The following is a 12172-nucleotide window of genomic DNA, read 5'->3' on the forward strand; positions in this document are numbered from 1 at the left end:
GAATTTTCGCGAAATCGGAATTTTTCGAATGACTACAACGTTCCAAGTCAGCTGTACTGAGAGGTTCTAGAGGCCTTTTTTTATTGCACAATAACGACACTATTACAGTCATCATAGAAACTGCTCTCTTTTGACATTTGTTTTGCAATGCTGGTACAATCCATTCACACTGTTACGGAAGGCTGAAAGAAGACAGAGGCCGAAGAAGATCGCAAACGCTACAGGTGGGTGTGGTTGGTGGTCCGCCATCTTAAGTAATCTGACTCAGCCTGTATATATATTGTTAATATAGTCTTTCTATACTTGCAATATCGCCATAACATTTGTGGGAGGTGTGGGGTACCGCGGCAGGAAATGGAGCTCCGCGGTGGACGTCGCATCACCGTCCGCACCATGAATGACGGTGAGCTCACGGGATCAACGTCGTTGTCCAACGTAACCATCGCAAGCCACATCGCTGTCATCTTCGGTTGTGCTTGTGCAACCCAAGAATCCTGGAACTTTCATTGGGACCGATGGCACCAACGTCGAAGAAAGGGTGGCTATGTACGAACCAGTGAGTGGAATCAACAGATGGGAGTCGACGCTAATGCTAGCTAACCTGTTGTTATACCTAAGAGGCACCGCAAAGGTGTGGTACGAAAACCACGAAGAGGAGCTAACCAGCTGGGACCAATGCAAACAAAAGTTGACAAAAATGTTAGGCAAACCAGCGGGCCGTAATATTACCGCAATGCAGGAGCTGGCCTCCCGTGCCCAATCCCCCACGGAGTCCTATCTATCGTACTTCCTGGACATGCTGGAACTTTGTCGTAAAGCCGATCACGACATGACACAAGCTGAGAAGGTCGGGCACGTGCCTAGGGGCAATGCTGACGACGCCTTTATTAAGCGCATGTGCAAAGGCTGCTTTACAGTTGATGCTATCATTAAAGAGTGCCGACAATCCAAACAGGCCAAAAGCCCACCCGTCTCGCACCTATTCGCAAGACTTCTCAATACTGCCGAAACTTCGACGTGTGAAGATCAACCCGCACAGCTGCATGCATCGCCATCTGTTGAACTGGTGCGAATCGTTAGACGTGAACTGTATGCGATGGCGCCCGCAGCTTTCTGTTCGCGTAGCCCTGATGCTACCACTTTTTCCGTCCCTCTCGTACAAGCCCTCGTTCGACAGAAACTTGCAAAGATCGGTTTACGTTCAGTGCGTGTTGCCGCCAACCCCAGAACTAACGAACGCTCTTCTACTATTTTCGCTCCACCCCGACGCTTCTCCCCACGTTATCGCAACCTGACTGAGTGGAGAACTGTGGATGACCAGCCGGTCTCTTTCACCTGTCGCCGCATTGGTAATGTCGCCTGGTATTGTCACAACTCGTGGCCTTCAACACCTCGCACGCGGACCAACCTGAGCCATTTTGATGGAAATACCCGCAATGTTTCTCCCACAGCCCAGTCTAATAGCAGTGACAACTCTGCTAGGAACACATGGTACAGTCGCTCACCATCGCCGCGCGGACACCAGTCTCGTTCACCACAAACACGTTGTCCGTCTTCCGGTTGACTGCAGCCACGTCGCCTTTCGTCCTCTGTGGCGTTTGGCCGCACCCTTGGAAAACAAAGAAATGGAGCCCTCGGAGATGGCGCTGCACTGCCGACTACCGCAGCAAATCCTTTGTCTGTGCCCACAAGCAGAAGTGTAACAGACGTTAAAATAGACGACATACCTGTCCAAGCACTCGTCTACACTGGAGCCTACGTATCTGTGATGAGTGCTAGCCTACGTAGACGTTTAAAGAATGTCCTCACCCAAGCTGCTGCCTGAGTTCTTCGTGTGGCCGACAGCGGCGCGCTGGTTGTTCTTGGAATGTGTACTGCGCGTTTAATTACAGCCGGCCGCCCTACTTCTGTTATCTTTGCTGTGATCAAAAACTGCCCTTACAAAATTATCCTTGGATTGAACTTTTTATCCAGTCATTCTGCTCTCATAGACAGCGCGACCGGCGTTCTTCAGTTGGAACTGGCTCAATTCGCCGATGCTCCGAGCACCGCCCCACCGCACTGGTGCTCGCTTCACGATGTGCGCTGTCACCCGAGGCAGTTACTTAGGTCACTTTGACCACCCAGCTACAGGTTCCTGACGGTGACTGTATATTACGCCGCATCATCGAAGTGTTTTTCAACCGGAACGTTTTTGTTCTGCATGCGTTCGTCGCGGCTAATAATGACGATGTCATTCTGCCGCTTCTGAATTTAAGCTTGCGCCCCCAAGTGATTCCGGCCGGCATGTTCTTGGCGAGCGTTTCTAGTGGTACCGAATTTGACATTGAGAGCCTGAATGCCAAGAGTGGCTCATTAGCGCCAATTGTAGGTCATAGCTCTGGTTCCTTAACGGATGACTCCGCGAAAATTATTGCAGCCGACCTCACCTCTGCACAGTCCACGGACATACGTAGCCTGCTTGAATCGTGCAGTGGCATTTTCGATTTCGGCGACGGGTCTTTAGGCCAAAGATCTGTTGTTGACCTCTGTATAAACACTGGAGACACCAATCCTATTCGTCGGCGTCCTTATCGGGTATTGCATGTTGAACGTCGAGTCATCCAATCAGAAGGTTTCAAAATGCTCTGCAAAGGGGTCATCGAGCCATCAGCCAGCCCTTGGCCATCGCCTGTCGTATTTGAGAAAAAGAAAGATGGTACCTGGCGTTCTTGCGTTGATTATCGCCTTTTAAACAAGAGAACGCGAAAAGAAGTGTACCCACTACCACGCATCGATGACGCCTTGGACTGCTTTCACGGAGCTAAATACTTCTCGTCCATCGATCTTCGATCCAGCTGCTGGCGGATTTCAGTTAAGGAAATGTACCGCCAGGAGACGGCCTCCACCACGCCGCATGGAATATATCTGTTCAATGTCAGGCCCTTTGGCCTATGCAATGCTCCTGCGACATTTGAACGTATAATGGACTCTATTCTGCGAGGCTACAAATGGACCACCTGAGTCTGTTGCCTTGACTACGTTATTGTTTTTTTTCTCCCACGTTCGGCAGCCATCTTACCCGACTCGCTGCAATTCTTGCGGTCTTCCGAAAAGCCGGCCTTCGACTGAACTCCACGAAGTGTCAGTTCGGGCGCCGTCAAGTTACCGTGTTGGCAAACCCCGTTGAAGCATCCGGTGTCCAAACAGATTCGGAAAAAGTTCGCGCCGTCCGCAGTTTCCCTTTACCACGTTCTGCTTCTGACGTGCGCTGCTTCGTCGGCCTGCGTTCTTACTCTCGCCATTTCGTCAACTACTTCGCCGACGTTGCTCGGCCTTTGACAGATCTTCTAAAGAAGAACACGACATTCTCATGGGGCACGGAGCAGGCTCTCATCGGGTTTCTGGCCACGCCTACCATACTTGTCCACTTTGGTCCATCTGCATGGACCAAAGTCAACACTGACGCCAGCCGCCATGGAATTGGCGCTTTTCTCGCCCAACAACAGAATGGTACCGAGTGCGTGATAGCTTGCGCCGGCCGCCTGCTGTCACCTACCGAGAGAAAGTTCTCCATCACCGAGTGGGCGCGCTTCGCTTTAGTTTGGGCTGTGGCCAGGATCCAGTCATATTTGTGCGGCCGCACGTTTTCGGTCGTCACAGACCATCACGCCCTCTGCTGATTGTCTTCCCTTCGGTACTCGACTGGACGGCTTAGTCGCTTGGCTCTTCGGTTCTAGGAATTTTCATTTATTGTTCATTACAAGAGTGGGCGCCTCTCCAAGGACGCTGACTGCCTCTCGCGTCACGCCGTGGATCCTCCAGATCATGTTGCGCACGATCCGGTGGTCTGCGTGATGGCTTTTACTAACATGACTGACATGCTCGCTGAACAGCAACGCGACGCATGCTTACAGTACATCATTGCCGGAGTGCAATCTGGCCGCAGCGACGGCACGTGCCGCAGATTCGTGCTGCACGACGGCATCCTCTACCGCCGCAATATCAACCCTGACTAACCTGAGTTGCTCGTTGTCCTTCCTCGTCATCGGCGATCCGTCGTTCTCGAACAACTTCACGATGCACCGAAGGCAGGACACCTTGGAGGACACCTAGGCCTTGACCTGCTAGAGGGAATAAGTGGATCAAAGTCGCTACTGATTATGCGACACGCTACGCGATAACAAAGGCGTTGTCGACTAGTTGCGCAACACACGTCCCCGATTTTCTCCTCCGCGACGTCATTCTCCACAATGGTGCACTTCGACAGTTACTTACAGACCCCGACCACTTGTTCTTATCTAGAGTTGTCGATGACCTCCTTCACTCTTGGGGCCCTGAGCCCAAGCTGCCTACCGCCTACCACCCACGAACAAAAGGTATTACTGAACGTCTCAACCGAACAATCGCAGAGATGGTGCCGATGTACGTCTCCAACGATCACCTCGACTGGGAAGCCACGCTAGCTTACGTGACGTTTTCGTATAACTCGTCTCGACATGACACCGCAGGATATCCGCCCTTTTATCTCTTGTATGATCGCGACCCCACATTGCTGTTTCACACCATACTGCCTTCTGTGCTGAGTGTTGCAATTAAGCAGACGCGTGAAGTCATCGAACGCGCTCACATGGCTCGTCACGTCGCCCAATCTCGATTATTAGCCTCGAAGCATATACAAAAAAGAGCGTTACGACCGCTGCCATCGCGACGTTAAATTCGTGCCAGCTGCAAGAGTGTTCCTCTAGTCACCATGTCGTCGTGTTGGTCTCTCCAAGAAGATTCTATTTCGCTACACAGGGCCTTATGAAGTCCTACGCCAAGTTAACGAAGTAAATTACGAGGTTTCGCCCCGACACTTTGATGCATCCTCAAGTCAGACGCCTGTTGCCGTCGTGCACGTTTCGCTGCTGAAGCCATACTTTGCTCGCAGTTCTTCGCCAGCCATGTGCCGAGATGGCGCTTCGCCACCCGGGTGTCCTTTTACGGAACGCTGAAAGAAGAGAGAGCTCGAAGAAGATCGGAGACGCTGGCTGCTGCGTGTTGTTGGTGGTCAGCCATCTTAACTACTCCGAGTCATCCTGTATATTTATTGTAAAAACAGTCTTTCTATACTCGAAAACTTGCCGTAACAAATGGTTTGGATGCATTCACCTGCTGTAAGCGTGGGTGTTTCGTCGAGAGGATAAAATACTCGACTTCTGAACGTGGTGTCGTAGGTTCGAAACTTACCCCCGCCAACGTTTCAATGCGTAAGCATTATTTCGCGAGTACAATACCAAAATCTGTCTGTCACGCGAGAAGCCTAATAGCTTGTCTTTACATAAAAATGCGTGATTGAGAACAAACGCAGCTCGCTATGTTGTGAAAATGTAGATCATTTGAGCCTTATAGGTTATAAGGCACATTGAAGTCACAACAAAAGTTTTCAATTCGGAAAATATTGGCTGGAGCGGGCAATCCATCTTGTGTGGAAGGTTGCAAACGGAGCGAACTGTAGCGCCAGAGCCTCGATTATCAGGAGATTGCTAGGAACAGCGCGTGGGTAACGCACAGGCGCTATTCACAGCAGCCGCCGCGTGACCCCCTCGCAGATGATGCGCGCTACTCTGGCCCCATCTCGTAGCGCATGTTGCCGCTCTGCACTTTTCTTCTGATCCTTTCGACATGCCCTCCGCTTACCGCCTTATGGCTTAGTTCCACCGTGGCTTTCATTCCCCGCTGCGCTCCGGGATCGCTTTTATCTTTCGCTGTGCTCGTTCGCCCGGTTACGAGGGACAACGACGACGCTCGCCACAGGAACGGGCGCCTAGGAGCTGCGCTCTAAAAAAATATTGATGATAGAAGATACACATATGATTAGATTTATGGATACGCATAGTGTACATAGAGCGCAGTCGAAAATGCGTGGGGAAGCCTATAGCAGTGTTGGGCAAACTGAAATTTGGGGGTGGGCCAACTGGAAATGTAGTTGCCCAACTGAAATTTCGGGGGGCCAAGCTGAGATTTAGGGGTAGGTGAGCCGGTCAAAACAAATTTGGGTAGGGGAGAACTGGAATTTTGGGCTTGGGTGAATTTAAATTTGGGGGTGGGCAACCTGGCATTTGGGGATGGCTCAGCGCTTCTGCACCTAAACGTGTCTGTAGCCTCCGAAGCGCTGTAACGTAAGTATGAAACGGAGTATACAGAGTTGCTGTGCTCTAGTGGCAAAAGCGAGCAAACCAGTTTACGCCTAACCACATTGCCGGAGTGCCGCCAGCATACCTCCCCAACTGACGCGTTTTTCGGCGACAGTAGTGGCGCCGCAGTCAGTGACTAGTGTAACTGCGGCGAGGAGAAACCCATCGTTCACCGGAGAACGAACCATCTAGGGTGTGCGTCACTCTGTAACCTGGTTATCACTTTGATTGCTTCGCTTTTTGGTACAAACCGTCCGAAATTTTTCACAGCGAAGCAATTAGTGCAACCAAAAACATTCAAAACGTTATATTCCGGTATTTTGGTTTCTTAAAGAACACTAGATCAATCACGAATGTATTTTTCGGATACATGGGTGATGTCAAAGACACAAAATGGAAATCACGTATGTGTTATAAATTTGTTCGAGGTAACGTCAGCCAAACTGTTCAACGAAAGAATGAAGATTATATAGAAACACGGCGCGAGATATAGTTACGACACCTGCGGTGGTCCGTCGAACTTTCGATGTTTTCGACACCGTAGGCCTTAAACACCGTGTTTCTTAAATATATTTTTCTTCTTACTAAATCATGTGTCTGCGCCTGGTTGGATGTTTTTATTTCCGCAGTGTTTAGCTTTGCATGATATTTACATTTACCATTTGTACAAATATCAAAGAAAGGTCTCACACATGCGTGGGATATGCGCACTTTGTAAAGAACCCTAACAGTATAAATCTGAGGGCAACAGCCAGGGAATGTAAATGAAGATGTGCTTAGCTATAAGGTGTACCGCTGCATTGTTCAAACAATAGTCGATGTAATGTCCACCGGAATGGTAAGAAAGTTGCTGCCGAGAAATCGCACACAAAGTTTTTTAGAAGGTTGTGCTAGAGAGCGTGTCATTTTCACCTTAGTGCTTAACATATTTGGTTGGTATTTCCTAGTGGATGACGCGCGTCAGAAAGGATTCCGTGGCTTTATTGTTAGAGAGCGAGACTGATGTGCTTCGGAACCAAAACTCGAACCCACTATTATACAGTTGAACACTTAAAATCTTTTTCATATTTTCAAACTTTCCTTCCTACCACATTTTGCCACACATAACTGCGTTGAAACGCAGCGAAGGCTCTTTCTGTCGTGTACTGAATAAAATGGACGCTGGCAGAAGTGAAAGTGTAAGCATGTGCAATTAATTATTGCTATTCACATTGTAACGGTGGTAGATGCTGACACTTTCTAAAGTCTGAGTTTTATTCATCGATTTAGTAATCAAAGCGAGTCGTCTCCATTCTTTTATTTCTGGAAACATGCAATATATATTTTCAGAAGAGGATAACATTCAACCAATTTCGTTTTATTTGCTTAGTTATTCTACACATTCCAATTATATAGACTCTTAGCTATTCCCGTTGTTTCCGTCATTATGTCGCGGTATGAATGATGCTTGCACATGCTGCTCGCGGTGAGTTGGGTTTGTGTAGGCATGCGAGAGGTTTAGTTAGTGCGTTTTGGGGAAATAACTAGGAAACAAAGTGAACGCAGTGACGCACTGTAAGGCTTCGCGCTGCCGACTCAGCAGCAGAGCCAGGGCAGTGTTCCGTCTTGCTTAACTGGCTTGAGTGTTTTGCGTATAGGCCTTAGTATTCCTACTCAGACGCAGTGGGCACACAGTGGCCCTAAAGGAACACGCAGTTAGTACAAAGCTGCAAACGCTCAGACCTTTCTGTGTGTCTCATCTCATGCACATTCAATATTCGACGCCTACAATGTACTCCTCATCACGCCAGCGTCATGAGACACATAGCAGCTGCCTTGGTGCCCTTTCTGCTTTTCAGCTTCAGTTGCCTTGCGTGCTGCATTGCGCCAGCATTTTGAATGAGGGACTTGCTACAGCACCTTCCTAGATGCTTAACTAAAGGCTACACGTTGTTATCCCTTAAAGAGCGTTCCGCTTCAGGGGAAGCTGACTGAGTTTAATACAAAAGTATTTGCTTGCCTAAACCTGCCATTTCGCTGTTTCACTTTCTCGTTTCTGTTACAAGTTGCACGTGACGAGTTTTTGTGTGTTGTGAGTGTGTCCGAAGCTACGAATCTCACAGAGAGTGCCGAAGCAGTTGAGGTGGGTCCTAGAAGAAGATCCCCTGTCATTCCCTGAGCAGAACAGATTGAAGAATGGAAGCGTTGACATTGTGCAGTGGAATGGACCCGGATGCCACAAAGCGCTAAGGCAGTCAGGAAAGTGCAATAGCATTCATCGTTAGAGGTAGAATACAAACGAGATGCGCTAAAAAGAGCTCAAGAAAAGCTTTACTATAAATATAGTGAGTGTTGCTTTCCGAAATGCTCCTGCGCTAACTAAGATAATGGTGGCAATATGCTCTGCTTCATTTTTTCATAGCGTTCGCCTACAGGAGGAAGGGGTTGCGCTGTCGCTGCTTCAGATTTACGAAAGCTTACCTTTCAGATCAAACCTGTTGAGTATGTTAAGGGCCTCTAAAAGCACGGCACCCTGTGTCGGAAGCGTCGTCGTATGCACTGCGATCTCGCCTCGGTACGTGGTGGATGCGGGCTCTGTCTCAAGCGGCTCAGTAGACTCCATGTGATCAGAAAGGTCGTCAATGGACAGGACGCCACCCGCCCGGTGCACAGCGTCAACGATTCCTTCAGCCACACATCCCTTGTATACCACCTGTGGGCCCTCCTGGCCTAGCCTCTGCGAAGAACCGGTGTACTATTGATTTCTGAAACAATAATTCATGATGCGAGTTCACAGGGCATGATGTTCCCCTCCCAGCTTTGCTAAAGAGAACAACACGACTGCCACTCGTAATTTCGAAACTGCCACATTATGTACAGCCTCTGAATAGGATAGTCTTCAGCACATGTTTGATGCTGCTTCTATTGATTAGTTTCATCAGTTTGACGGCACCTTTTTCAGCAGGTTCGTAAGGTCGGGCTAGAGAGCCACCGGATTCTATACAATACGAGAAGGCGACACCATACTGTATAGTTCCGAGGCATGTCAAGTTAGCACTAGCATGCAGACAGAGATATAAAATGCATGGTGCTTGAGAAACCCATTGTTAAATACTCCCACAGACCTTGCAATGCAGGAAGAGCTCTGGCACATTGCATCTCTAACCCGTTTTCTAAAGCATTTTATCAATGCTTGGGCCGGCCTCAGCCTGAGTGAATCCAATTCATTGTGTTGATCTTGTAACGCATAACTAACAACTGCACAACTCTCCTTCGATTTCACATATTTATGCTTCGTTTTTCGAAACGAACATCTGATATTTATGTACTGCATGCAGCCTGTATGTCGCATCGACAGGTATTTGGCCACATCAGTAGGCATTCACAGACAGTTCTAGGTACGCGTCGGGAAATGAGGTTGGCGGCCTATGTTAAGCATAATTCAACTGATGGAGCTTTTGTGTGAGCATTCTCTCTTGCCTAGTTCGTACAATCTTTCAGTTGTGAGCACGCAATCGCGAGCAGCATATTTGTTTTCCTTGATTCTTGAGACTGCTTTTATTATGTACTTCAGGCGGTGTGTGCATTTTCATCCATGCCCAATGTTAGATAAGCAGCTGATTTATTTTTCTTGTATTGATTATTGCTTACGTCTGGAGTATTTTACCCTGGCAGATCAAGAATAAGTTCCAAGGATGATTTATATGCTTTCCATAGCTCACTCAATGTGCACTCTTTAATACAGTCTGCAGCGAGGGTTCACCTATAACAAAATGAAACTGCAGAGTGTATACGTCAACACTATTGCGTCTTGATTCACTGCTCGGTTGATATTCCACATGAAAAATATTTGCTTGTTCATGTGTAGTGAAATCAAACACCATATGAGCTTGGTACATTCACGGATAATATGCTGCTTTGGTATAATGCGACTTAGTTACACCACCTGTTGTAGATAGATTTATTGCTGACTTTACGGAGACAGTGCGATACCACAGTCCCCTGACGAATGCAGACATTGCCGCCTGACTGAACCACAAGTCCTGCTCACCAAGCACTGTGGACACGCGGTAATAGCCGGAAATAAATGCGTTACTTAACTAGTTATGAATTTTTATATTTAGGGCTCAAATACGTTCATGAAATACGAACCTCAAATACGTTCGCATACTTCCATTTTTTTTTGTATGAATGCGGGAAGCGCAGAATGTCAAGACGTAGAAGCACTGGAATATCAAGCTGCAGCAGCTTCAAGAAGGCTTCTACAAACATACTCAAGAATATCACTCAAAATCTCCAAAAAGAAGGAACGTAGGCCTACTAAGGAATACAATGAAGCGATATTTCGGAAAAGATAACACCGTAAGGATTTATAGGAGCGACACGAGTAGCATTCACAGATCGAAAAGGAAATATTACACAGAACACATGATAAATGATCAAAAGTCAAGCACCACGACCACTATATATTGTGTGGCTGATCGAGGAGATAAAGAAGTTTAAAAAATGATGCGCTGATTTCTGTGTACTTGCCTTCAAAAGCGTTGCCAGTGGCCTGTTGACCAATATTTGGCCAAGCGGGGGCACATTGTTGTCCTCATTTAGGAAATAACGGCCACCAGGTAATCGTTTCAAACGGTTGTGCATGCTCTGCCAGGTGCCCTGCTTCACGGCATCCATAGGGTATCCGTTCTCGGCGTAGCTGATTGCCGGGGCTAAGAGGTCCTTCATGCTAAGCTGCGTGATGCAGGTGCCAGCAAAAAGTACGATTGCTGTGAATCACAACGCGATGCTTTCTACAAGTAAAAATTTCTAGGTCCATGTTTAAAAGTTGGCAGCACTACGAACAGAATTTGTTTGAAAAGAGCTTGCCATCAGCGACACACAGCTAGTAGTTGACTCATGTCAATATCACTGTTCAATATCATAACTGCAATGAATGTATCCCTATCATGGACGCCTTGTTATTTTGCCTTCATGTGCCCTATTTATTGTTTTGTTATACAAACTACATCGGTAACCTTTTAACCATTACAGCTCACAATCAATATGGAGACATACAATACAGCATGTTATACATAAACGCTTTCGTCATATAATGTGGTGTGTGATTACTGGTATCGCGTTAGAGGCACATGGATCCCTGTTGATCTCTCTCTACATTTTTTCTGCGTCCTGTGCATCAGAAAGGCTGGTGTCAAAAACCATTTGCATCAATAAGGCCGGCTAGGTTCAGCCGCAATGAATCTGATTCATGATTGAATATGCACAAAGAATGCACAATATACTTTATTTTAAATTCTGTGCAGGGTGAATAAATGGCTAATGTTTGCGGTTGGTTTCAAAAATGAATCCTAGCTTCACGTTGGCGTTGTCGTGGCACCACAAATTTTTTAAAGATTGACCGGCATTGAAACAGGGCCGTTAGAGTACTCCATCAAAGTCAGGTAAGGTATGTTTCTTAATAGAACAATTCATTCAAGAACTTTTCCAAATGCAGAAATTTTTGGTAGACTATTACGCATAAGAACAAGGCACATCTCTACGAATTTGCATAAATTTTATAGATTTGAAATATATGTTATAGTACACAGGGCTTTTTTGTTTGTTCTAATTCGTAATACCTAGAAACATCCCAAATTTTTTTTCTTATAAGCATTACTTCGCTGATCCAGAAAGAGGACGAAAACATTCCTCATGTCACAGCTACGCCCGAAAGGCAGCTTTCCTACAGACACCACTGCCATAAGTTATGCGTTGTAGCCACATAAAGAATATTCTATTTCATTTGTTCGTATGCGAATTGACGTCAAATACTGGCATAGAGCCGGAACAAATGATGTAGCAAGAAACAATAGAAGTTCCAAACGCTAAAATCTTCGATGACAGCTGAAACCTCATTCAATGTGACTGATCGAGCACTTCCGTTCGATCTATCCAAGCAGTCTATGGCACGCGTTAAGACAATGGAATGTTCAACTACAAAAATATTTATATTGTTTCGAATGCAAATTGCAGAGAAAAATTTAAAAATA

At 47.0% G+C, this 12172-nt stretch overlaps 1 protein-coding gene across 1 annotated transcript in view; it reads right to left on the reverse strand.

The window, feature by feature from the left end:
* The window catches only part of LOC142591566 (glutathione hydrolase-like YwrD proenzyme), a 60669-nt gene that overhangs the window by 17561 nt on the left and 30936 nt on the right, over positions 1 to 12172 (reverse strand). Inside the window, exons 2-3 of the mRNA XM_075703878.1 lie at positions 10671 to 10874; positions 8619 to 8874 (exon numbers count right to left, since the gene is read on the reverse strand). Coding sequence (XP_075559993.1) covers positions 8619 to 8874; positions 10671 to 10874 — 460 coding nt within the window. The remainder of the gene's footprint in view (positions 1 to 8618; positions 8875 to 10670; positions 10875 to 12172) is intronic.

The sequence above is a fragment of the Dermacentor variabilis genome, chromosome 8 (assembly GCF_050947875.1).
Source record: "Dermacentor variabilis isolate Ectoservices chromosome 8, ASM5094787v1, whole genome shotgun sequence".
Classification (NCBI taxonomy): Eukaryota; Metazoa; Arthropoda; class Arachnida; order Ixodida; family Ixodidae; genus Dermacentor; species Dermacentor variabilis.